Source organism: Paroedura picta, chromosome 2 (assembly GCF_049243985.1).
Source record: "Paroedura picta isolate Pp20150507F chromosome 2, Ppicta_v3.0, whole genome shotgun sequence".
Taxonomy (NCBI): domain Eukaryota; kingdom Metazoa; phylum Chordata; class Lepidosauria; order Squamata; family Gekkonidae; genus Paroedura; species Paroedura picta.
Window position 1 is genome coordinate 3,306,232 of NC_135370.1, and position 27,640 is coordinate 3,333,871.

Below are 27,640 nucleotides of genomic sequence, written 5' to 3' on the forward strand. Positions count from 1 at the left end.
CAGGGCATAAACTGTGACAGTTGCTCTTGTTTTAACACAAGTTCAGAGATTTGGAGATGCACACATCTATAAATGCATGTAAATGCCATCCCTCTGGAATCCAATATCCAACCCAAATAAAAAACAAAACTCCAAAGAAAGCCAAGCAAGAAGCCAGGACACAAGTACCCTAGAAAATAAACAATTGATCACCCAAAGGAGAGTCCTCTATGACAGGGATCCTCAACCTGTGGTCCTCCAGATGCTCATGGACTGCAATTCCCATGAGCCCCTGCCAGAATTTGCTGGCAGGGGCTCATGGGAATTGTAGTCCATGAACATCTGGAGGACCACAGGTTGAGGATCCCTGCTCTATGATAAGCGGAAACATAACACCAGACATGGATGACCCTTAGCCATTAGCACAACTATGGGTAAAATAACAAAGTTCAGCTGCCTGCAGTCAGAAGATGATGGTATCCATCGTTTTAAACCATGATGTCTGGATTGAGACCTTGTGGGAAGTGTTACGTGGTGTACTCTGCAGTTAAGTTTTATTTACATGTCAGATTCTGACTTAGGATGGGGTTGCAAAGTGTCATCAAGTCACAAACATCTTACAGCAACCTTATAGGGTTTTCAAGGTAACAGTCAAAATATTGTTAAATTGCTATTGTCTGCCTTTGCATAATAACCCTGGAGTCCTTGGTGGATGCCCATCCCTCTTAGGCCAACCCTTCTTGCCTTCGGAGACATAACAGGACAAAGACACTTTAGAAAGTGCAGTTCTTCCAGGGACCAGATTGCTGACTAGGTCTTCTTTGTGGGGCCCTGTAACTCCAGTTGGCAACCGCCACACTAGTTCCCAGTTAGTTTCCAGGGTCAGTTCAAGGTGTTGTTTTTTAACCTAGAAAGCCCTAAATGGTTTGGGGGCGTCATACCTTCAGGGCTGCCTCTTCCACTATGACCCCTTCTTGCCCCCTTCAGTCTTTATCATGAGACCTACTGCAGGTAAATGGCCAACCAATAGCCTTTTTACCATCCCCTGAGGCAGAGGGGTCAAGCTCATTTGTTACAAGGGCTGGAGCTGACATAAAGGTTAGTCTGCCAGGTCGTGTGTTCCATAAAATGCAATGCCCCTTATAGGAGATATAAACTTCATAAATGGCAAAACTCAATTAACTATATTATTTATACTCAAAATACAAACAAAAGCAATTGATTCCTAGGAGTGGAAGCAGTTTGATTTACTGGGGAATCCACAAAAGCCCCAATAAATGTATTTAACCATATGCAAGACTAATGTTTTTCCAGTGGATATCATAACATGGGGGGGGGGTGTCTTATATAAAGAACACTCTTAGGAGATGAGTTATATTCCTTGCAACTAAATAAGTGTCATGGGTCAGCTGAAGAGGCGGAAGGCTAGAAGAGGAATCACCATGTGAAGGAGGTTCCAGCTCACAGCCACCTACAAACGGACAGCTACAGAAAGCTACTTCTGTCCTGCCAAATAATGACAGATTATGCACAGTGGCCGCTGCCAGGTATTGTGCCTGGCTACTGCCAGGTATTGTGGCAGAGCAGCATGCTCCACCATTTATGGAGGCTGCATGGGAGAAGCTGGAAAGCAGTGCAAACTGCTGTGCCACTTTCTGCATCACTGTGTTGTGTTGTGTGGTCAGCATTTTGTTTGTGTTCGCCTGATTCTTATTAGAAAGACAATCAAAGAGCAAAAATAAATGGGAAAGTTTCTGAACCTTCATATATTTCTGTAAGATAATGGCTGTGTGGCACCAAGGTGATGGTCTTTTAGTCCTTGAAAAGGGCTCTGTGAACATGTCAATTCATAAGCCTTTGAAAACGATCCCCTGTACGTCCATTGCCTCTTGCTCTCGGGGGAGTACGCTCTTCTTATCAGACCTGGGCAGCCGGGCAAGGGGGCAGGCTGCACATCCTGGAGAGGCCACATCTGACAGTTAGTGAAAGGTCTCTCTCGCTTTGTGAAATAAATGCTATTTCCTTCCTGACTTCAGCAAGATCTCTCTCTGCATGTGTGTGTGAAGGTTCTTTTCTGGGCACAGAACAATAGGGATAACTGAGACAGCCTTTGTGCCCAGGGAGATGTGCATTAGATTATCATAAATCCACAGATAGAAGGTGCCCTGGTCAATGAGTGTTGGCATTCTTAGATTAAATAACAAGGTCTAATTGAAAAAGCTTCTCGGGAGAGGGAAAGGATTGAGGCAAGACTGAGCATACATTAACATCAGTTGGACAGAGAAGAATTTATGGAATGGGACAAGGCTTCTTTAAAATTTGACAGGTCTTAACATAGGCTGGGCTGAAAGCACATTTTACCTACTTCAGCTTGCATGAAAAGTGTTCATTAGGGATACACGAATGTTTCCTTTTGGTATTTATTGGCAGATTCTGGATGCCATCATGGTCATGCTTTTTTGTTTCACACATTTTCATTGCTGGCTTCCCTCCATTTTCTTCAGTTATCATTTATAGTAACTGATGATGCTAAAATGTTTATACTTGAAAATATTTAGTGGGATATTGCAGTATCAGGAAACAGGAAGTGATGCAATAATAAAGTGTGATGGGGATTCTTAGGGAAAGGGGGGAGACTAATATAGTGCCTCTGTATAGATTTATGGGGTGGCATCTGTTGGAAGTTGAGCGCTTCAGCACAGTTCGGCTGCCTCGGTAATCAACGAAGCCTGAGCCTGGGGTGCCGCTGCCGCCCCTCCATGCCGTGGTGCTGGCCTCCTATGTGCCGCCTCAGGCTTCGTTGATCGCAGAGGAAGCCGAACCGCGCCAAAGCGTTCAACCCTGTGAAGTTCTGTTCTCTGTACCTGAAAAAGGCACTGCAAAGTTGGAAAAAGTACAGGAGACGACAACCAAAATGGCTGTGGGGTTGGAACACATTTTCTGCAAGAAAAGACTGAAGAATCTGGGAGTTTTCAGTTTAGAAGAGACAACCGGGGGAGGGCATGATAGATTATAAAATTATGCACAAGGTAGAGACAGAAAGAATTTTTATCCCTCTCCTCCATAACTATAACTTGAGGGCATTCTATGAAATCAGTGGGTATCATATTCAGGATGGATGAAAGGAAATAGTTCTTTACACAAACGATGTGTGGAATTTGCAGCCAGAGAATGTAGTGAATGTAGAATTTGCTGTGTTTGTGGCCATCTAGAGAAACCGGTTGGCTATTGTGTGAGACAGGATGCTGGACTATATAGATCATTGTTCTGATCCAACAGGCCTCTTCCTACATTAGAATCATAGAACCATAGAGTTGGAAGGGGCCATACAGGCCATCCAGTCCAACCCCCTGCTCAACGCAGGATCAGCCCTAAGCATCCTAAAGCATCCAAGAAAAGTGTGTATCCAATCTTTGCTTGAAGACTGCCAGTGAGGGGGAGCTCACCACCTCCTTAGGCAGCCTATTCCACTGCTGAACTTTTTTCCTGATATCTAGCCTATATTGTTGTACTTGTAGTTTAAACCCATTACTTACTCATAGGATCAATTTGCATAAGGGAAAAGCAAAAATGAAATGATTTTCATGTCAGAACAATAGAACTATGAAATTCCACAGCATTCTTCATATTGTTTCTGTTTTTGGGCTGAGAGAGAGATTAAAGGTTTTGCTTAATTTCCCCCCTCACGTGAGTTCAGTTTCAGTAGCAGTTCTTCTTTGAAAATAATAGGCAACGGAGGAAATTTCTGGACTCCTAATCATGACAAAATTGCAGAGACATTCTGTGAAGCAAAACCAAAATTGATCTCTTTGGAAATACAAAATATAGCTGTAACACTCATAAGTATGCACAGATTATTGTAAAGCTCAGGTTTAAATAAAAAGGTGGTAGCCACTTATTAGTAGAGGTGAAGTGTAATTTTGGAAAATGTGTTAGATGCAGAAGCGGAAATGTATATAGTTACAGCTCCTGTGAACCTTGCGAGAAATAAAAGTATGTGAATTATACATAATTCAGTGCTTTCGTCTCTTCCTAATAAATATTTGGTGTTCCTAATATTGCTGTTTCTTTCATAGAAAACAGAACTTCATGAGCCAGCTTGGTGTAGTGGTTAAGAGTGGTGGCCTATAATGTGGAGAACCAGGTTTGATTCTCCAGTCCTCCACTTGCAGCCAGCTGAGTGAACTCGGGACAGTCACAGTCCTGTTAGAGCTGTTCTCACAGAGCAGTTGTGTCAGAGCTCTCTAAGTCCCACCTATCTTTCAAGGTTTCTGTTGTGGGGAGAGGAAGGGAAGGCAATTGTAAACTGCTTTGAGGTAGTGAACAGCGGGGTATAAAAGACAACTCTTCTTCTTTATGCTACTCTGGTTTTGTTGTACATGTAACTTTTCTGTTAAGATTTTGCCCCCATTTCCACATTATGCACTCCCACATCCCTATATCTTACAGCGTATTGCTGTCCTCTGTACAGATAGGCCGCTCTATGCAACATGCCCAGCCATAACTCCAGTGCAAGTTCTGCAAATGCAGAGGGAATCTTATGGGTTGCAGAAACACTTAACAAAGAGCTCCCATTGTTGATAAGCACCTCAGCCCCCTCTTCCCAAGGTAATTGCGTCTGTGCATGTACTGATGTTGCGGAAAGAAAGAAAATATCCACTGTAGTGTGGGTGGCATTTTGAGTTACCACAGCATTCCAGGATGGCATGTAAACACCTGTGTCAGGCGTAAGAAGATGGAAGCCAGAGCTGGAAGGGTGCCGGAAAAAAAGAACGACCTCGATTAAACAGAGACTGAAATATGGAGGCTCCTCCCCCTTCACAACAGACCCTGTGGATATTCTAAAATGCCCTATTGGATATTCTAAAGTGTTCCAAGACTGAAAAACTCTGATATGAACTGACAGATTATTTTGATATAAAAGGTGTTATATCATTTTAGACCCTAAAATTTTTTGGTCGACACTTCCTCGACACTTCCCTTTCCATGGAGGCACAGGTCACAAGAGTAGAGCGGCAAGTCTTCTACCATCTACGCCAAGCCAAGCTACTAGCACCCTTCTTGGCACCAGAACACTTAGCCACAGTGATCCATGCAACGGTCACCTCTAGACTGGACTTCTCCAACTCACTCTCCACAGGCCTACCCTTATCCTTGATCCAGAAACTACAATTGGTTCAGAACTCCGTGGTCAAGATTCTCACCAACATACAATGGAGATCTCACATCCAGCCTATTCTTCAACAACTTAGCTGGCTCCCAATCAAATTCTGGATCAGGCTTTTGGTTCTTACCTTCAAGACCATACACAGTCTGGGCCCAGTGTACCTGAGAGACCGTCTCTCTGCCTATACCCCCAAAGGAGCATTATGCTCCACCACTGTCAACTGGCTGGTGATCCCTGGCCCCAAAGAAGTATGTTGGTCCTCAACAAGGGCCAGAGCTTTTTCTTTCCTGGCCCCCCCCCCTGGTGGAACGAGGTCCCTGAAGAGATCAGGGCCCTGGCTGAACTGCCACAATTCTGCAGGGCCTGCAAAAGGCAGCTCCTGAGACTGACCAACCCAATAACATCTACAGGTCCCCTCTCAGATACCTCCTCCATGGCCTACACCAGTCTGACCTCTCTGGGGGTTTATCTAAGTTGTTGTTCATGTTATATTATTGTTGACTTAATTGATATTATGTTAATTTAAATCACTGTTGGATTATTTTCAGTATCCTGGCTTTTTGAGATTGACAGGTCTTTGTTGTCTCACAGCTGGGAGGGTGGCAGAAGGGGAAAGAAGAGCTATGGAAGAAGCCAGTGCTGGCAACTCTTGAGAACATAAACCTGTCTTACACTGACTTTGACCCGTTGGTCCATCAAGGTCCATCAAGGTCAATAGTGACAGCTCAGGCTGGCAGCTGCTTTCCATGGTCCCACTCCAGCAGAGGCCTTTCCCACCCCCTCCTAATTGATCCTTTAAAAAAACAAACAAACTGGTGAGGCTGCGGTTTGATCCTGAGACCGTCTACGTCATGGGTAGTCAACCTGTGGTCCTCCAGATGTCCATGGACTACAATTCCCATGAGCCCCTGCCAGTATTCGCTGGCAGGGGCTCATGGGAATTGTAGTCCATGAACATCTGGAGGACCACAGGTTGACTACCCGTGGTCGACGTGCTAAGCTCTTCCACTGAGCTGTGCCTCTCCCTCTGTGTAATGAATTAAAAAGTTTGAATGGGTCTGGTTTTGTCACAGTTTGTCACTGATATTTGTGATTTAATGTTACCACAAAGCATCACAAACATTTTAGAGCTTATTCTGGTTATATTCTAGGCTCAGGGAAGCATGCCTTGGTCTCCTTCTTCCAATTTATCCTCACAGACACCACCCTTTGAGGTTAGGCCAAGAGAAGGGATCTGACTGACCCAAAGGGGCTCAATGAATTTCATCAAAAAGTGGGATGGGATTTTTACCTGGGTCTCCCAAATCCTAATTCAGCACTTTAGCCTCTCTACAGCAAGCTGACTCTAATGCTGGGTTTTTGTTTTGTTTTGTTTTGGTGTTTTTGCTATCATTAGCATTGTAGAGTGATTCCCTAAAGTTCTTGTATTTGAGTTCTTGCCTATTGGAAATTGTTTACTGATTATTACTTTTCCATTGCTGTGCTCATCACACCTCCAGAGATTCCAAAATTAGAATGTTTTTGAATCTTCTGTTATATGAAAAGTTAAATTAACAGTGCCAATGGGCTTTTTGGAGTTCTTTCAGCCTTTTGATGAATTGACATTTTGGTTGCTGCCAGGAGAGGAAAATATTCATATTAGAGCTTTGTTTTATTAACAGAATCAAGTTTTGTTTCAAATTCAACCAATATGGATTCAAGAAAGCATTCATATCCAGTTACTAAGTTTGATACTTTGTCTTATATTCTAATTTAGTGAAGTTGGCCAAATCTTTGGATACTTAATCTGGTGACTAGAGCTGTGAACAGATAAGACAGATCTCTCTCCAAACCTGATAAGGGACCCAGGTTTACAGGAAAATCGCAAATCTTTTTAAAAATTATTATTGTGAGTTTTAAAAGCTCCAAAATTGTAAAGGGAACACCCGTAGCTTTAAGCAACAGATTCCCCCAGTGGCCGTTGCTAGGCAACCAAGGTATTCTAGACTAGGTTTTAGTAAATAAAAGGCCTATTTTGGCCTTGGAGGGATGAGTCCTTGGGTCCAGGCCTGGCTAGGATTGTCAGCTCCGGGTTGGGAAATTCCTGGAGATTACGTGGTTCAGTCTGAAGAGGGTGGGGTTTAGGAGGGAGAGAGGCTTCAGCCAAATATAATTCTATATAATCCACCCTCAAAAGCAGTCACTTTCTCCAGAGGAACTCCTTCTGTCATTCTGGGATACCTCCAGGTCCCACCTGAAAGCACCCAGAATTACAAATGCTTCCCTTGAGAATATGTCTACTTTGGAATATGGGCTCCATGTCATTGCACGGCTGAGGTCACTTCCCTCCCCAAACCTTGCATTTCCAAGTCTCTATCCCCCACCCCAGTGGTCCGCAACCTTTGTTAGGCTGCGGACCGTTGCGTCGGAGTGCAGGGAGAGGGCGACCCGGGGCCCCGTGCATGCGCGGCAGCCCCGGCACAAAAGCGTATGTGCGGACTTGCCGTGCATGCGTGTTTGCGCCCCCGCCGGACGCAAACGCGCACGCACGACAAGTCTGCGCGTGCGTGTTTGCGCCGCCGGCATGCCGGCGGCCGCGGCTCCCTCTCCCCGCCCCTCCAGGCCGCAAGGAAAACAAGAAGCTTGCCGGGCCACAAGCTGATTGGCCGCTTCGGCGGCCAATTTGCTCGCAGCCTGCTGAGCTTCTCGCTGTTGGGGGGGGGGGCGGGAAGAGGGAGCCGCGGCCCAGTGCCGAGGCCCAGGGGTTGGGGACCACTGCCCCACCCTATGGGGGAATTGATCTCAGTACCTGGGAGCTCTGTTGTGATTCCAGGAGATCTCCAGGTCCTGCCTGGCAGCTAGCAACCCTAGAAAGGTAGAAGGATCAGGAAAAGGGGAAATATTCTGGGGCCTTTCAGGAAAGAGGAAATATTGTGGGTCCGTCTTGGGGTTCCACTTATATCCTACATTTTTTTTTAATTTGTAAAAACTTGGAAGAGGAGGGAAATCTGAGTTCAGGCAGTTTTTAATAGCTTCACCCTAAGCTATAATTGTGGCCTTTTATTTATTTTTTTCAATTATCATTTTATTTCTGTTGTAAGCCACCTTGAGGTCCACAAAGTGGAAAGCCAGTTAATAAATGTATTAGTAAGTAAATACACCTTTCTAAGCTTATTAATTTCCAATCACTTAGGAGGATGTAACTCTGCTTAGGATGGCACAGTATATTTATTAAAATTACTATTTTTAGTAGTTTCGGTTTCCAGAGTTGGCAGATAATGCCAGCTGTCATAAGACTGATTGAGAAGCTTTGCATATTGAAAAGACAGCGTGAGAAATGTGCTTTCAAATCTTCCTGTCTTGGGACATTTCAGAATGAGAGTTCTGGTTAATACAGATACTTGCATTTGACTTACTACATGTGGATTGTTATTAAGGTTGGGTATTGCGGTGCACGCACCAAAGCCCCAGACGGCCAGCCCCGCAGCACGGAGGGGAGGGGTGCTGGTGGGCACTCCAGCCAGCGGCCAAATGCAGGTACAGAGCTCTGCGCCTGCCCGCGGGTGCCTGCTGACATACTGCCACTGCACCTTTGTACTGCAGCACTGGCCGCCTCAGGCTTCGGGGCTTGCCAAAGCATGCCGAAGCATGCAACCCTAATTGTTAGGGTTACATGCACAAACGTTGACCACATACTTGATGTTATCCCACTCTGGTTTTTTGATAATACTCGTTTTCTTTCTATACAAGAGTCTTCCCCTCCCCACTCCAATCTCCATGCCAAAACGTTGTGGGTGGTTGTACACCATTTTGATTTATTTATTTATATATTTACTTACTTACTTCTGAAGAGGGCAGACACACAGTAGAAGAGCTCCGGGAAACTTCCAGTGTTTTGTTGACTGGTGGGAGAGGGGGGGGGGTTTCCCCCAGCTTGGAGTCAACTCAGGATGGATTAAATGAAGGGAGCCACCAGGAATAAAAAGAAACTAAACATGTATGAGGAGACCCCAGGGATTGAAGCAGAACAGGAAAAGAATCACTGAGATGAGTACTCAGCAGGAGGAGCAGAAAATGGATACCAGCCTAGAAGACAGCAGCAAGGAAGAAAGAAATCCACTGCCATCCAGCCCAAGCATGAGTCAGAGGGCAAGCGAAGGGATCCCTGGGAATCAGGAGGCTCTGGGGAATGTAGAGAGACAACAATTGTCAGGCGGAGAAAAGGGGGAAAATATAATGGAGAAAGCGGCGGGAAACCCCTCTAATGGAAGAGGCCTTGCAAGAGAGAAAGCTCCATGAATTACCAGCAGATTATGACTACGGTTGAGCGCTCCAACCCAAAGCAGTGCTTTGCCCTGTATCAGGGCTGCCCTGGCAACAGGGTTGCCGTAAAGCCGGAGCGGCCCGCTTTGAATGCCTCAGCGCTGAGGAAGCCACTTCGGAGCAGCTGTCATGGTGGGACTCACCTCTCTCAGGTTCAGCCTGGATGAGCTCTGGTGCGCCGCTCCCGTGCCCCGTCCCACCGCAGCTGTCTCGCTTCACTGCCTTCCTCCTTGGCTGAAACGCTTTGGCCGCTTCTGCGCACAACCCTAATGACTCAGATGGAAAATATAGAGGAAAAGTTTGAGAAAGAAAAAGGAGATATTGAAAAATTAGAGAAAGAAATGTTAAAGTTACAGAAAGAAGCAGGATCTGCAGATTCTTTGAGCGACATGGAGCTAACTTTGATTGCAAGACAAGGCTATGGAGATCACCTTGGTACAAATTATTATCGTCTGGAGAGGAAGCTTAAAAAATTAGCAAAGGCTGGGGGGCTTTTCGCACACCTTCAAAATCGCACAATGGTTGCCAATTGAAAACGCTACTGATTTGCCATTATGCACAACGTCGTTGACAATCTGCCACACACCTGAAACCGATCCGCAAAAAGCGCTTCCTTGTAGCGCTTTCAGGGAAATCCCCCAAAGTGGATTCACCCTCCGGAAAGCGCTTCACTCCTGCAACTAATCTGCAACACTAGCGGGAAAGTTCTGTGCGTTACCATTGTTGTGGTTTCTACAAAGCCCCTCCCCCTGGCTCTCTCCTCTGATCTTCCGGCGAAGCGATCGCCAATTTTTTTTCTCCGAGCGAGCGAAGTTCAACCCACCAGCAAGCCTGTTTAGAGGCTTCTCCGGCTTCAGTCCTCCCCAGAGCTGTTTATTCACTAAGCACAAACAACAGACAAGCCAATTTGCTGATGTATTTTCCCTTTATTTTTTACACTGTTTTCGGCCGAAAATCGGGCCCGTGAGGGGGGGGGATTTTTTTTTCACTTGGGGGGAGCATGGCAACGATGAAACGACAGCTCAAACACACCTGCCAGCTGATGGGTCTCTCCGTTGCAACGAATCAACACATATTCGTTGCAATGGGTGTGTTTAAAAAAAAAAACCTTTCTTAAAGGGAAAGGGGCTGTTTGGGAGCATGCTAACGGCTGCCCATTGGCTGCTTGACGGCCAGGGGCGGGACGAGCTTGGCAATAGCGCTTCCTGTCTAGCGATTTTTGCTGAGACCGGAAGCTTGTGGGAAACTATAGAAACGCAACTGGATTCCACTACAAAGTCAGGTATGCATAATGACGAATTGCACTATTTTAAATGGCGATTTTTCGTTCAGCAAACAATTTGCTACAAGGATCCCGGTGCGGAAAGCCCCTGGGAAACAGCTAGAAGGGGGAAGAGAGGGGAGATGGGGAAAATACAGAAGGAAAGCAAGGGGGCTGGCTCAGAGCCCTTTGTGTTTGGACAAAACAACACTAAAGAAATTGCCATTGAAGGGCCAGCTACTGAAGGGGTGGAAAGTGAGGAGACAACCCCGACAGAGGAAGGCATGGGTGGAGACATTAGAGGGGAAGGTGGAGCTCCTCCAACAGGCATCCCCCTCAGACTGACCAACCCAAAAACATCTACAGGTAAGCTTTGTATATAAGAAACACATTTTATGTGTTTTGAAAAATCAGCTTTATATATGGCACTTTTGTAGAATGGAGATAATTTTTTTTTTACTTAAAAATAATGTTACTTATATTCATTCATTCATTCATTTCTCTGACTTGATCTACTTTTGTGAAAGAGCTAGCTGCAGGGGACTTTACTCCAGTGTTTCTCTGTTGGTTGAAACATGATTTTTATTTTTACTTTTTGGTGAAGGGGAATAGATTTGGAGGATTTATTTTAAATATATATTGTAGAAGGATTATCCATCCAAGGGCATGGAGGTCCTAATAATCTACTAAACAGATTTTGTGCACCATTAAATGTTCTGTACATCAGACTAACAGAAATCCTAAAACCCACCCCAAGCAAGGGATGTATGAGTATGTAACACTTGTTTTGTTTTTTTAATGGTTACCATCTGAATTCAGTAATTCTGTAGGAAATGGAATTTCCAGCCCTTGAAAAAGTAAAAATATTTAGGTTGCCCACGGGATGTGGCTTAGGTATCTGCAGGGCCAAAACCTTTTAGAGTCTAATAAACAACACAAAGTAGTTGAAGTGGGAAATGAGAGGAAATACTTCCTAGGAGAGTAAGACTGGCTAGCTTGAAGTAGACAAGAAGTAGACAAGAAGGGGAGATGCAGGCATCTCAGCACCCACATAGGACCTGCCTCATTACTGTTGCATTTGAACCCCTGCCAGTCCAGCTCACATCCCAGGGAATTCTCACTCCTTGCTCTGGTCAGGTCCTGAGTCATTTATTCTGAATAGTTAGAGGAGAACACCCTGTTGCTTTGTCCCCACTGGTTACAAAAATGCTGCAGGGAGGAAGGGGCCTTTCCTTGGCCTACTGGTGGGATCAGTGGGTCTGTTTCTTCTTGCTACAGTGAAAGTGAAGGGGGGGGGGGTTACAGGAAGTGGCATGCCCTTGTGTACCTTGTGCTGCTTGTTGTGGCCAGGATGGGCAATGGGAAGAGGCTGGTGGAGAGTTTGTCCCTCCTCTTCTTCATTTAGGCCGAACAAGCAGGATTGCAGTAATTTGCAGCCGTGCTCCCTGATACAAACACCTCCTAAGGAAGGGAGATGTTTGATGCATGTATGGAGGCTTGCCTGAGATTTCAATAATGGGTTTCTAGCTTGTTTGTCAGAAGCAAATCAAGCTTGATTTTATTATATTGCAGGTTTGCTGGTCCTTGCAGTAACTTGGAAATGAGAGATGTGTATTCGCCTAGGGAGAGGGAATCAGGTTTAAACCGGTTGTGTTCTTCTGAATATGAAGGACTGATGTGAAGAAAGTGTGATCAAAATGAACTGTTCCTAAATTAGTTGGTGCAGAAACTTTTTGTTTTTTGTAAATGTCAGTCGAGTCTTTGTACAATATGTTTATCTGATTCCCAGAGTGATTAGGTGAGCTAAATAGCTTAGAAGTTTTATGGATTCCAATCTGTGTGTCGAAGGAGAGCTGTAGGAAACCTAATACTTGAAAATGATTTGGTGTATTTATATCTATTGTTTCGCTTCAACACATTTTAACAACTCTATTTTGGTTCAGATAGCATGCCCACACAGTTGGATGATAACCCAGCAGATGGGTACAGAGAGCTAATGCTTGCGGTAACTTCTGTTAATAAACTAATACATCTTCAGAAATAGGTGAACCGTTTGAGCACCTGAATTTGTTTTCCGTGCTGTTCTCAGCAGCGTGTTTATTTCAGTAATCAGATTACCTAGCTGGGTCTTTATTTAAGGGTATAGTTAGTCTTTGAACAATTTGTTCTCAAGATGTTCTAAAACTCTTTTTAAAACTTCAACTGTCTCCTGTTCTCATGCTGCCTTGGAGGGGAACAAAATGCAGCAGATTCTACTGTAATGAATTGGTTATGATCAGAGAGTTTTACATGTCTGAAATAAAGATTTATTTTAAAATACCCATAATAAAATCATTAGTTACAAATGGAAATGAAGAACATTTCTGTTAAAAATTATGAACAGGTGCGCAGAATATTTGTTGTTGTACAAGCTTATTATATAAATAGAGATAATTGCTGTCTTCCAATTAATTTTGTTGGGAAGTAAAGTTAGCAATTTGGTACAATAAAACTGCTTGGCAAAATGCAAGTGAGCTCACAGGTACACTTTCTGCAGGAAGATAGTGGTGTGTTTCCTGGGCAGATTGGTCTGGCTAAAACTAGCTGTCTCCCAAGAAGCCAGGACTGATTGACTGACAAATGGGCATGGTAGAGAACAGAGAGAGTAACAAGGGAGTTAAGAATGGCAACGAACAGAATCCCTTGCTAGATTAGAGCTATTGCTCTAGTTTATTTCAGAATGTCTCTGGTCACAGTTGTTTATAACATGGGGCACAAGTCAATTCTGAAGAACCTTCCATGCTACTGATCTTTTTCATGTTTCATATTGCTAAATTGCTCACCCCAGGAACATATATCGATGATGTTTTAATACTTAGGAGGAAAGATAAGTGTTGGTAAGTTAACTGTCAGTGGAAGTTGTCTGACGAAAAAAGAGACTAGTCAAACTAGATGAAGGGAAAGTAGGCTCCTGTTACTACTCCTTAGAGCAGTGGGAACAAAGAAAAGGAGGAAAACTAGTGGTATTTTAAGGTAGAAGCCCAGACATGACATTAAGGCATTGCAGGATGCTCTAGGAAAGTCAAATCTCTAGAATGAAAACCCTAGACATACTGAAAATTCTTAGAATGTGATGTGGTATTGGTTTGTCACATCTTGGTATGTAATTGGAAGATCCATTATGTCATATTTTCTTTTGGTTCACATGAGGATGCATTTCTTTCATTTCACACCTAAGGATGCACACACCAGATTGAATTTTGGCCATGAACAGAAGGGTGCTGTGGCGAGCCCAAGGTCACCCAGCTGGCTGCATGTGGGGGAGTGCAGAATCGAACCCAGCATGCCAGATTAGAAGTCCGCACTCCTAACCACGACACCAAACGGGCTAGATAGCCGTCTGACAGAAATGCTGATTCTGTGAATGTAGGCAGATCGTTAGTTTGGGGAGGAGCGAGTGTGTTGGTGCTTGGCTCTTATGGCCCTTCCTTGCACGCCCAGGGAAATGCCAACAATCACTTTGGGGTTGGGAGGCGAATTTCCTCCAGGCTAGACTGGCCAGAAATTCTGCTGGGTGGGGCATCATTTGGGCATGGAATTGGGGTTACTTTGGGTGGGCAGGTAGTTGTGAATTTCCTGGATTCTGCAGAGGGTTGGACTAGATGAACTTGGAGGTGCCTTCCAACTTTAAGCTTCAATTGCACATCTTTTTATTATTATATTTTAATGCTTTTTAATCTCCTTAGTATGGTCTAAATAAATAAATATTTGTGTTCTAATTTTAATATATTCTTTTGCTCAACCTTCGGTTAAAAATGAGATCAGATAAATTCTCCTAGTTCAGCGTAGTGAGTGAGCTGAGAAGCAGAGCATCTGAGTGAAACAGATTCATGACGGATACGTGCACACTGTACACGGCTCCTGAGAGAAAATCACCACCCAGATGTTTAGCTATAGATTCTAATTTCGTCACATCTTTATATCTTATGATATGACAATAAAAGGCTTGTTGTTGTTGATATGACAACAGTGTCCCACCCAAGTTCTGTATTGATACTTGCTGTAGCCCTAGCAAATTACAGATGACTCTGTGCATCCAAAGCACTGCTAAGGCCTAACCGGACACTTTGGTATTCTGCATAATAGGCATGGGGACAGAAGCATTTTAGCTTTATTAGACTTTTGTTATTAATCTGCAGCTGGGGGGATCTTCTAAGCATCAGTGACTGCAAAGTAATGTTTATTCTCTTACAAGAGTATGAGTTTTGCAATTATGTTTTTAGGGACTTAAGCTTGCACATGTTCCTCTTTTAATTAAAAAAAACCACTGGAAAGTTAACAAAGAGAAGCTTGTAGGTATAATAAGAGAAGAGAGGTAGGCTGTCAGCATCAGACAATAATTATTAATGTCAACATCAGATCACTTTTTTATTTTCCAATTAAATGAAATGCATTAACTCTGTCATGTGATTAAATATATTAAATATTTGCTCTTGATACATATTGGAATTGAGGCTTATAATTCTGCAGGCCCTTTATCTCCCCTTTACCTCCCCCAACAGCTGTGGCAAAATTTGGGTGTTTTTCCCTCTTAGATGATAAGCGTATTGTTTATTTGGTTTTTGCATGTGGCGAAAAAACAGTGGGACAGGGGTGGATTAAGTGTTTGGGAAAAGGTCTGCTCTTCCAGATGGGTGTTTGTTTGTTTTAAAAAAACAAAACAAAAATACACATCCTTATAAATTATTACATAAGAATTCTGAAGACGGACTTGAAGTAGACTAGGACGAGTTTAAGTAATGATGGAGGAAACTGAGGCAGGGTCCTTTGGTAAGAATTTGGGAGATGCTCTACCCTGAAAATGGATCATGCAAAAATTAATCAGAGGCCTATTCTTGTCCTTAATTTCCATTTTTGTGTGTGCATAACTGCAGAAGAAATCTTAATGTATTCCCTGAGGATAGTGTGTCGTGCATTCTTTTTTAAAAAATTCTTGCTACCTCATCAATTATTGCATGTTCTCATAAATACCAGCTAGTTGAATAGTGGGTTTTTGGGAAGGAGAAATCTTCAGATAGGATTGTGATACAAGGAGGCAATGAAGTAATTAAACAGCCATATTTGGTGTCTCTAAAGCAGGAGTAGTCAAACTGCAGCCTTCCAGATGTCCATGGACTACAATTCCCATGAGCCCCTGCCAGTGAACACTGGCAGGGGCTCATGGGAATTGTAGTCCATGGGCATCTGGAGGGCCGCAGTTTGACTACCCCTGCTCTAAAGAAAAACTCATGCTGAGTAGTGAGGCCCAGTGTTGTGGATGCCATGGTGAAAGTTCACATTTTAAAAACATAGTCAAATGAAGTTGAGAAGAAATTGACAAACTTGTAGACCATGTCGGGCTTTGTTGCTTCTCTTTCCTTTTATTAGGACACTAGATTTAAAGCCCGTTGTATGTTTAAATACAACGGGCGCTAGAAAGGGTGGAGTGTCCTTGGTGGCTGGGTGTTTGTCTCTTTTCTGCATCTGTCTTTCCATCTCTGCTTCTATCTCTGTATCTCTCTGTCTCTCTCTCCGGCCATCCCCAACGTGAGCGGCCGCCCCCGGCAGAAGCCGGGAGAACGTTGGGGCTCGGCGGGAGCGGAAGAATCCGGGAGAACGTGGGGGGGGGCGGCTTCTGCCGGGGCCGGGCTGGGGGGGGGCGGCTTCTGATGGGAGAACGTTGGGGGTGGGGGGTGCGGCTTCTGCCAGAGCCGGGCGCTCCTTCGCTGGCGCAACGTTGGGGCTGGGCTGGCGCGAAGGAGCGCTCGGCCCCGGCAGAAGCCGGGAGAACCTTGGGGCTTGGGGCTGCAGCTTCTGCCGCGGCCGGGCGCTCCTTCGCTGGCACGAAGGAGCGGCCGGGCCCGGCAGAAGGCGGGAGCGAGTGGCAGGGCCGGAGGACTTACCCCTGCGAGGGCGATCTGCAAGGCTGCGAGGGCGATCTGTAAGGTGAGTCTGCGGCCGGCCCGGCAAGGCTGGGCCAAGCCGCCAATGGGGAGCCACGCTTTGCGCGGCTCCCCATTGGCGGCTTGGCCCTGGATGGACACTCGGAGGGACCAATCAGGAGCCGCTTTGCGGCTCCTGATTGGTCCCTCCGAGTTTTTATCCCGGACCGGGCCCGCCCTAACTCCTCCCCGACAGGGCTTACTCTTTTATTTAGTCCGTGGCGCCCCGTGGGCGCCACGGGATGTTTAAAGATGATTCTTGTTTCCCAACTGACCTGGCTGCCCTTGCCAATGCATATTAGAACTGGGGAATAACTTGTTTCTTCCCTACTCTTGCTCATTTATCTTTTTGGCTTGTGAGTCATTCAGGTTTTGAAATACTATCTGATCTGCGCTTCGCGGCTGATTTCAACCTGATTTCCAGCTGTCGTGTGTTCCAAACAAAGGATGTCTACTCACTTTTTATGGCACATGGTCCTTAGGTCTTAAGCTTCGGAGTCAAGGACAGACAGTAGCAATAGGAGAGAGATGATGAAGACGCTGTCGACTCACTTGTGGCGAAAAAACTGGTCCAAAATGTAGCAACCAGGGACCTCACAGCAATACTGTGGGGATCCCACTGTATTGCCCAGGACAGATCCCTGAGGCACTCCACTCGTCACTCTTCTCCAAGAAGATGACGAACCATTTACAAGCGCCCTTTGGGTGCAACCTGTCAACCTGTTCTCGATCCACTTAACAATAATAGGATCACAAGATCACAAGAGAAGTGTGGCTGGCCTTCTACCATCTACGGCAAGCAAAGCTACTCGCGCTCTACTTGGCACCAGAACACCTAGCCACAGTGATCCACACAACGGTCACCTCTAGACTAGACTTCTGCAACTCGCTCTATGCAGGCCTGCCCTTAGTCTTGAACTGGAAACTGAGCCTCTGGGGAGGTATATAAATATAATATAATAAATTACAGCTGGTCCAAAAATGCAGCAGCAAGGGACCTCACAGCAACACCAAGGAGATCATAGAATCATAGAGTTGGAAGGGACCATACAGTCCATCTAGTCCAACCCCCTGCTCAAATCCTAAAGCATCCAAGAAAAGTGTGTATCCAACCTTTGCTTGAAGACTGCCAGTGAGGGGGAGCTCACCACCTCCTTAGGCAGCCTATTCCACTGCTGAACTACTCTGACTGTGAACATTTTTTTCCTGATATCTAGCCTATATCGTTGTACTTGTAGTTTAAACCCATTACTGCACGTCCTTTCCTCTGCAGCCAGCAGAAACAGCATGCTGCCCTCGTCCAAGTGACAACCTTTCAAATACTTAAAGAGGGCTATCATGTCCCCTCTCAACCTCCTTTTCTCCAGGCTGAACATTCCCAAGTCCCTCAACCTATCTTCATAGGGCTTGGTCCCTTGGCCCCAGATCATCCTCATCGCTCTCCTCTGTACCCTTTCAATTTTATCTACGTCCTTCTTGAAGTGAGGCCTCCAGAACTGCACACAGTACTCCAGGTGTGGTCTGACCAGTGCCGTATACAATGGGACTATGACATCTTGTGATCCCACATCCGGCCCATCCTCCGTAAACTGCAGTGGCTACCAAGTACTAACCAGGCCTGACCCTGCTTAGCTTCCGAGATCAGACAAGATTGGGTGTGTTCAGGGTGGCATGGCCGTAGGCAGCAGTGGCTACCAGTCAAATTCTGGATCAGGCTTAAGGTTCTGGTAATCACTTTCAAGGCCTTCACTGGCAGTCTTCAAGCAAAGGTTGGATACACACTTTTCTTGGATGCTTTAGGATGCTTAGGGCTGATCCTGCGTTGAGCAGGGGGTTGGACTAGATGGCCTGTATGGCCCCTTCCCACTCTATGATTCTATGATTCATATGCAGTCCTGAGGGACCACTTTTTTGCCTATCCTCTTCAAAGAGCTTTGCTCTCTGCTACCTCCAACTGGCTAGTGATTCCTGGCCCAAAAGAAGTCCACCTGGCCTCAACCAGGGCCAGAGCCTCTTCTGTCCTGGCCCCCACCTGCTGGAACAAGCTCCCAGAGGAGATCAAGGCCCTGACGGAACTAAAACAGTTCTGCAGGGCCTGCAAAAGGGAGCTCTTCCGCCAGGAATTTGGTTGAGGTCGGCCAGAACCAGCAATACCCGCTGGGCCCCTGAACCTCCTTCCCAGGAATCCATGCACCTGAACCATTGACCTTTTTGATTCTTATCCTTTTGTTCTTTTTTGTTGTTGTCATTATTATTATTATTATTACCACTGTTGTATTTCTATTTGACACAAAACCTGAGTTCAATGTATTGTTCTTTTAAGTTCCATGTGAACCGCCCTGAGCCTCAGGGGAGGGTAGTATACAAATGTAATAAATAAACAAACAAGCTTATGATGATATGTATGAGATTAGGCTACTTCACTCCTATTTATGCAAATGTTTTGCTTCCTCTTCACTTGTCCATACAACAGAAGGGAGAGCCCTACTGCAATGTTCTTTCACTTGAGACGACTGAGCAGTTGACGTTTGAGATCCCCCTAAATGACTCCGGATCAGCTGGACTTGGCGTGAGCTTAAAGGGCAACAAATCCCGAGAGACCGGCTCTGACCTTGGGATTTTCATCAAATCCATCATCCACGGAGGTGCTGCTTACAAGGTATGCAGAAAACTGATTTTTTATTCATAACTTTTCATCTAAATTAATATTCCAGCTCCTCACTATCAACATGCAAACCTGCTGTGCATGTAATCAAGGACATAAGGGTCTCTGGGTGGATGTGATGAAAAACCAGTTGTGACTGTATAATGCAGGAGTCAGCAAAATGTTCCCAGGGACACTCGCAAGCTGCGTTTCTTGACATTCTCCTCGGATGGATTCCTTCCATGGCATTCCATTCCTAGCAGTAGTTTTGAGCGTCTTGTTAAGAGTCCTTAAACTTTGGCTCCCCCTCCCTTCTTCCTCCACCAACTCAAACTATTGCCTCTGAACACTGTTACTGGTTTGTTTCCTTCATTTGATTACTACAATTCTGAATAAAGACAGTGTGTTATAGTTTCTTTGTAAAGATTTATCTAAACCTTTGCCAGAAATACTCCCCTCAATATTTAAGTTTATTTACCATGATTTTCCCCCTTCGAGGATCGCTGCCTTGCTGTGGCAAGGGGGCTTGAGTAGCTCAGTGAAGTTATGTGCTATGCCATGCAGGGCCACTCAAGACGGACAGGTCATAGCTGAGAGCTCTGACAAAAGGTGATCCACTGGAGAAGGAAATGGCAAACCACTCCAGTATCTTTGCCATGAAAACCCAATAGACAAGTTCAAAAGGCAAAACGATATGATGCCGGAAGATGAGCCCCTCAGGTCGGAAGGTGTCCACTATGCTACTGGGGATGAGCAGACGGCTAGTACGAGTAGCGCCAGAATGAATGAAGCGACTGGGCCAAAGCCGAAAGGACGCTCAGTTGTGGAAGTAACTGGTGGCGAAAAGACAGTCCGATGCTGTAAAGATTTTTATTCCATAGGAACCTGGAACATCAGATCCATGAATCAAGGCAAGCTGGACGTGGTTAAACAAGAGATGACAAGACTGAACATCAACATTTTAGGAATCAGTTAACTAAAATGGACAGGAATGGCTGAATTTAATTCAGATGACCATCAGGTATACTACTGTGGACAAGAATCTCGCAGAAGAAATGGAGTAGCTTTCATAATCAATAAGAGAGTAGGAAAAGCAGTCTTGGGATACAATCCCCAAAATGACAGAATGATCTCAGTTCGAATCCAAGACAAACCATTCAACATCACAGTAATCCAGGTCTATGCCCCAACCACTGCTGCTGAAGAGGATGAAGTTGACCAGTTCTATGAAGCCCTACAACACCTTCTAGAAGCAACGCCAAAAAATGATGTGCTTATCATCACGGGGGATTGGAATGCTAAAGTAGGAATGCTAAAGTAGGAAGCCAAAAGATAACCGGGATAACAGGCAAGTTTGGCCTTGGAGTACAAAATGAAGCAGACCACAGGCTGGTAGAATTTTGTCAGGAGAATACAATGGTCATAGCAAACACTCTTTTCCAACAACCCAAGAGACGACTCTACACATAGACATCATTGACTATGTGCTCTGCAGCCAAAGATGGAGAAGTTCTATACAGTCAGTAAAAACAAGACCAGGAACTGATTGTGGTTCAGATCATCAGCTTCTTGTTGCAAAATTTAGGCTTAAATTGAAGAAAGTAGGGAAAAGCACTAGGCCACTCAGGTCTGAACTAAATCATATCCCCGATGAATATACAGTAGAGGTGACAAATAGATTTAAGGAATTAGATCTGATAGACAGAGTGCCTGAAGAACTATGGACGGAGGTTCGCAACATTGATTACAAGAGGTAGCAACTAAAACCATCCCAAAGAAAAAGAAATGCAAGAAAGCAAAATGGCTTTCTGAGGAAGCTTTACAAATAGCTAAGGAGAGAAGTGAAGTGAAACGCAAGGGAGAAAGAGAAAGATACACCCAATTGAATGCAGAATTCCAGAAAAGCTAGAAGAGATAAGAATGCCTTTTTAAATGAACAGTGCAAACAAATAGAAGAAAACAATAGAATGGGGAGGACCAGAGATCTTTTCAAGAAAATTGGACTTATGAAGAGAACGGTTCATGCAAAGATGGGTGTGATAAGGGACCAAAATGGTAGGGACCTCACAGAAGCAGAAGAGATTTAAAAAAGGTGGCAAAAGTATTCAGAAGAACTATTCAAGAGCGAGCTTAACATCTCTGATAACCACAATGGGGTAGTTACTGACCTGGACCCAGACATCCTTGAATGTGAAGTCAAATGGGCCTTAGGAAGTCTGAGCAACAATAAAGCCAGTGGTGGTGACAGCATTCCAGTTGAACTATTTAAAATCTTAAAAGACGATGCAGTAAAAGTGCTACACTCAATATGCCAGCAAATTTGGAAAACTCAACAATGGCCACAAGATTGGAAAAGGTCAGTTTATATTCCAATCCCAAAGAAGGGCAATGCCAAAGAATGTTCAAACTACGGCACCATTGCACTCATTTTTCATGCTAGCAAAGTTATGCTCAAAATTTTACAAGCTAGGCTCCAGCAATATGTGGACCGAGAACTTCCAGAAATACAGGCAGGATTTCGAAAAGGCAGAAGAACTAGAGATCAAATTGCCAACATACGCTGGATCATGGAGAAAGCTAGGGAGTTCCAGAAGAACATCTACTTCAGCTTCATTATTATTATTATTATTATTATTATTATTATTATTATTATTATTATTATTATTATTATTGAATTTATTTCCCGCCACTCCCTTGCCACTCCATTGACTATGCTAAAGCCTTTGATTGTGTGGAGCACAACAAATTGTGGCAAGTTCTTAAAGAGATGGGAATACTAGAGCATCTTATTTGTCTCTTGAGTAACCTATATGCAGGTCAAGAAGCAACAGTGAGAACTGAACATGGAATCACTGGTTCAAAATTGAGAAAGGAGTTCGGCAAGGCTGTATACTGTCGCCTTGCCTACTTAACTTGTATGTGGGGCACATCATGAGAAAGGCAGGATTAGAGGAGTCAAAAATTGGGATCAAGATTGCAGGGAGAAATATCAACGATGCGGGTGAAGGAGGAGAGTGCCAAAGTTGGCTTGAAACTCAACATCAAGAAAACAAAGATCATGGCATCCGGCCCTCTCCACTCCTGGCAAATAGATGGGGAAGAAATGGAGATAGTGACAGATTTTATTTTCCTGGGCTCCAAGATCACTGCAGATGGGGACTGCAGCAAAGAAATTGAAAGACGCTTGCTCCTGGGGAGGAAAGCTATGGCAAATCTAGACAACATCCTAAAAAGCAGAGACATCACCCTGCCAACAAAAGTGCGTTTAGTCAAGGCTATGGTCTTCCCAGTTGCAATGTATGCGAAAGTTGGACCATAAGGAAGGCCGAGCGTCAAAGAATCGAGGCTTTTGAACTCTGGTGCTGGAGAAGACTCTTGCAAGTCCCTTGGACTGCAAGGCGAACAAACCGGTCAGTCCTAGAGGAGATCACCCCTGACTGCTCCTTAGAAGGCCAGATCCTGAAGATGAAACTCAAATACTTTGGCCATCTCATGAGAAGGAAGGACTCCCTGGAGAAGAGCCTAATGCTGGGAGCGATCGAGGGCAAAAGAAGAAGGGAACGACAGAGAATGAGGTGGCTGGATGGAGTCACTGAAGCAGTAGGTGCAAACTTAAATGGACTCTGGGGAATGGGAGAGGGCAGGAAGGCCTGGAGGATCATCGTCCATGGGGTCGTGATGGGTTGGACATGACTTCGCACCTAACTACAACAACCATGATTTTGCCTCTTATTGCTGCCATTCTTATTATTTATACCCCAATTTTTTCCTTCTACTCCTTCAGCTTTAAATTTAAAGAGGATTTATTTCTCTTTGCAAACCAATATATATATATATATATATTAATAGGTGGGTTGCAACAAAAATAACACATATAGAAAAAAGTGTGCTTCACAATCAACACATTCAGTAATAGAGAATTTAGGAAAATAAATACTATAGTCAATAATAGTATAATAATAAGAACAACAACAACAACAATACTATATTATTATGTTAAGGACTTACCAGCAAAAACCTATTGGCAAGAAAAATGGCAAGAGAAGAACAGCCTGTCAGTCTGGGGCCAAGAGGCCAATCCAGAGGCTCGCGCAGCCAGGGGCCAAGGGGCCAATCCAATTGGGCCCTCACCAGGACAGACCAGAGTTACATCGTCAGGAGGCACAAAGCACCTCCCGACCTGCCCACCCAGGGGCAATCTGGCGACATCACTGCCAGTATGCTCCTAACCACCGCAGGGAGAGGAGGCCAGTAGGGCTTCCAAGGGGGAAGAGAACGGAGGCTTGGACAGCCTGTGCCAGCCCTTTTCGCCCCAAGGCTGTCATAACTGTCAAGTCCAACTGCAAATTGCCTCAGAACCCTGACAGAGCTGGCAGGAGGCTGGTGAGTGCACTCCCTCCCCTCCCTCCCTTCAGGCCTGCTGCGAAGGAGCTTCTGGCAGGCCCTGACTGAGGGGAGGGAGGCATTTTCCTTCAGAAAGTAATGCAGGGGAGCCTGAGGGCATGGGGGTGGGCATTCCTTTTGAGGGGGGAACTTTCCCCTTCTGTCAAACAGTTGGCTGACAGGGAAGCCACAGAAAAGCCCCTTCTCACTTAAAATATTGCTGTGGCCAGCCATGCTGCTGGAGGGAAGAAACAGCCAAGCAACTCTCTGCAGATTTGAGACCTAACACATAGGGTTGTTGTGCAGGTGAAACTGGAAGCTGTTGCAGAGGTTCTTTTGCCTCCTGTTTCATCTGCACAACAGCCCTGTGCAGTAGGCCTCAAGTGATTCAACTCCTCAACAACCTGCGTGGGAGACCTTAAATGTTTCTTCTTCTCAACCGTGTCCAAACTCCATAGGAGCACTTTCTGCCTGGGCAACTGATCTTTATACTCTGTAGATGAGCTGTAGTTCCAGGAGCTCTCCAGGCCCCACCTGGAGGTTGGCTACCCCTGGGTTAGAGATATTCCTGGAAGTTTGGAGGAAGGCCTTAAAATCATACAATGCCTCAGAATCCGGCCTCCAAAGTAGCCATTTTTGCTTGCAGAGCTGATCATTATAATCTAGAGATGAGCAGTGATCTAGAGAGGATGGTAGAGGCTCACAGACTGTGGTTGGGCTGGAGTGGTTGTGGGTGTGTCCCTCCTGGGCTGTGGGCTTTGGCCAGCCCTTACCAGCAACTGTTCATATTTTGGGGTGCAGAGAGACAGACAGACAGACAGACCAATATCAATCCTGCGAGTCTGGAGAATTCAGGAAGATCTAAATAAAGAATATTTACAGTTTGAAACTATAAATAGTGAACAAGTAAATGGCTGGAGAGACATGGGAACTAAAGTGACTTTTTCAAGCTTGGCCTGGTAAATAAAAACTCCTATGAACTCAAAGACATGTGGCCCAGAATTTCAAGTGTAGTTAGCTTTACAGGAAAGTAGACAGTGAGACTTTGGGGAAAACTAGTTGATCCACCTTTATTAGGCAATGACTTGGCCTTGCAGACAACAACAGGGACTGCAGTTGCCAGCAGTAGGTCTCAGGCTTCAGAAGGGCAGACATTACCAGCCAAGCAACCAAGTGGATTCTGGGGCCACGTGCATTCCTTTTGAAGGGGTGCATGAGAGGGGGGAGAGCTTTCCCTTCAACCTAACTGCCTAGTGAAGAGCTGTACTTCCAGGGGATTCTTGGACCCCACCTGGAGGCTGGCTTCCCTAAACCTCAGGGGGATACAATGCTATACAGTCAACCCTCAAAAGTAGCCATTTTTGCCTGCAGAGCTGGTCTGTATAATGTGGAGATGAGGAGCAATTCCAAGCCCCACCTGAGGTTGGCTGTCCCTGGTCTGAACATATCCCTTGAAGTCTGAAAGTGGGGCCTCAAAAGTGTGTAATGCCCCCACAGCTACCTAGCACCCCCTGACATATTTTAGGTCAAGAAAACATTGCAGACAGGAGGTAAGGTTGCCAGATTGGTGTAGATTCATCTTCTGGAATTCCACACTACCTAGGTGTGCATTAACCTGACTAAGGTCAAGACTGCTGTGCACAGAGGGACCTCCTCTTAGGGTTGCCATCTTCCAAGTGAGGCTCTCTACCCCACCTCCTTCACTGGGAGTCTGCTATGGGGAGAGGAAGGGAAGGCGATTGGAAACTGCTTTGAGACACCTGAAGCCTGCTGCGTCACTGCGGCTCATTCCCAGTTCTCTCAGACCCCTGACAGCCCCACATCCCTCACAGGTTGTCTATTGTGGGGAGATGAAGGGAAAAGGTCTTTGTAAACTACTTTGAGAGAAGCATTTGGCCATATAACATTTTATCAACAGTAAAAAAAATGGAGACAGAAGAAGCAGGGTAGACACCTGTGTACTGTGAGAGCAGGGGGACAAGAAGGGAAATGATGTTGAATGCAGAAGTGGGAGGAATTGGTTGCCATGTAATTTCCCCCTGAGAAGAGTCTCCAGTCTGATTTCCCCTTCACATATATATCTGAAGACATGGCTCTGGAAAGCTCATCTGTAACCACTATGCTGCAATTCCCAAGGGTCAGTCTTCTCCCACACTCAATGAACATTCCACACCACAGGTTCTTGACACCCATGTCCACTGGTGCAGGCGGGGGGGGGGGGGGAGGAAGAGAAGAAGAAGAAGAGTTGGTTATTATATGTCACTTTTCTCTACCAGAAAGAGTCTCAAAGGGCCTTCCCTTCCCTTTCTCCACAACAGGCACCCTGTGAGGGAGGGGAGGCTGAGAGAGCCCTGATATTCCTGCTTGGTCAGAACAGCTTTATCAGCACTGTGGCGAGCTCAAGGTCACCCAGCTGGCTGCATGTCAGGGAGTGCAGAATCGAACGTGGCTTGCCAGATTAGTGGGTCCCCCATGCCTGTGCTTCCCAACCATATTCTGCATGATTGTGCAGCATCTGGGGTTTCATGAAGCCTGAAGAATATCTCGGAATGGTAAAAAAGTTGAGAAAGTCTCCACTAGATAATGGCTTCATTTCAAGGAGCTGATTAGATCAGACTTTTCTCCTCACTCTTCTTTTTAAATTTTGTTTATTGCTTCCTCATTTCTGTGAGAGTCAAGGCAGGTGTCAGAATATGAAACAATGCATTCAGACACTGTAAGACAGTGAACAATGTAATAGGTATAGGATTAGGAGTCAGAAAACAATGCAAGCAACAAACTGCATGAGGCACAGTATACCGTAGATCAGTGGTCCCCAACCTGCGGGCCGTGGCCCGGTGCCGGGCCGCGAAGGCCATGGCGCCGGGCCGCAGCTCCCTCTCCCCGCCCCCCCCTGCAGTAAAAAACTTCCCAGGCCGCAAGCTTGCGGCCCGGGAAGCTTCTTACTGCGGGAGGGCGGGGAGAGGGAAGCAGGGCCAGCCGCACCCGTGCGCGCGCGACCCGATGTGCGGGCGTGGCCCGCGGGCGCGGCCGATGCATGGGCGTGGCCCGCGCAGGCCGCGGGCCGCGCCCCGATGCCTTGCCGGTCCCCAACCTCAGAAATTGTGTGAGGTTTTAAATGTTGTTAGCTTCCAGGCGACTGTTGTTGGGGGTGAGGAGGGGTAGCCTACAAATCAAATAAATACATTCTATTTCTGTCCACAACTACAGGTGTTAGTGGCATAAGCACAGAGAAACCTGCTGTGAAAACTATAAGAATATATATATAAAATGATGGTTGTTACAAGGAAGGATAGCTCCTCTATGGATGCCTTGTGATAACTGAGAGGGAGAAGCACAAGTGGGAAGCTGGTTGAATAAATGAGTTGCAGAAGTGCCTTGGGATAGCATCTTGGAACGAGTTTAATGCTAAAACAAATTCAATTTCCCTCCACTGTAGTGTTGAATTGGAAACAGTGTCCTTTGTTACGAAGGAAAATTGACTACGCTGTGAAATAACTGCATAGAGCCTTAACAGTGGAAAGACATGACTTACCCTGCTCTAAGAATCCAAGCATGGTCTACTGAATAAAAAGTGGTACACAAAATGTTGGTTACAAGCTATCTTTAAAACAATAAGGCCGGGGACCTGACCTGTTTTATTTATTTATCATACTTATACTTTAGAGAACACATCTGTAATCCATACAGCTTTTATTAATACATTTAACTTTTGGCTGTAGGTCCTTCCAGAAAAATAGAGTGACAGAGTAACAAAGCATTTGCTTTGTGGATTAGGCAAAAATTCAAACTCTCACAGCACTTTGAGGTTTGAAAAGAATATTTTTTAACTAGGAAGATTGTTTCTAGTGAATAATTTTTATTAGAAAGATTATGCATGAATATATATCATTCATCTACTTCAGTCTTCTTCCTGAAGCAGTGCACAAAAGCAAAAGACAGTT

The 27,640-nt window shown here is 45.2% G+C and overlaps 1 protein-coding gene across 3 annotated transcripts in view; it reads left to right on the plus strand.

The window, feature by feature from the left end:
- PARD3B (par-3 family cell polarity regulator beta) overlaps positions 1-27,640 on the plus strand; it is a 719,005-nt gene that overhangs the window by 293,521 nt on the left and 397,844 nt on the right. For all 3 annotated transcript variants that reach the window (XM_077319232.1, XM_077319230.1, XM_077319231.1), the window contains exon 11: positions 19,143-19,328. In XM_077319232.1, the coding sequence (XP_077175347.1) occupies positions 19,143-19,328 (186 nt within the window). The remainder of the gene's footprint in view (positions 1-19,142; positions 19,329-27,640) is intronic.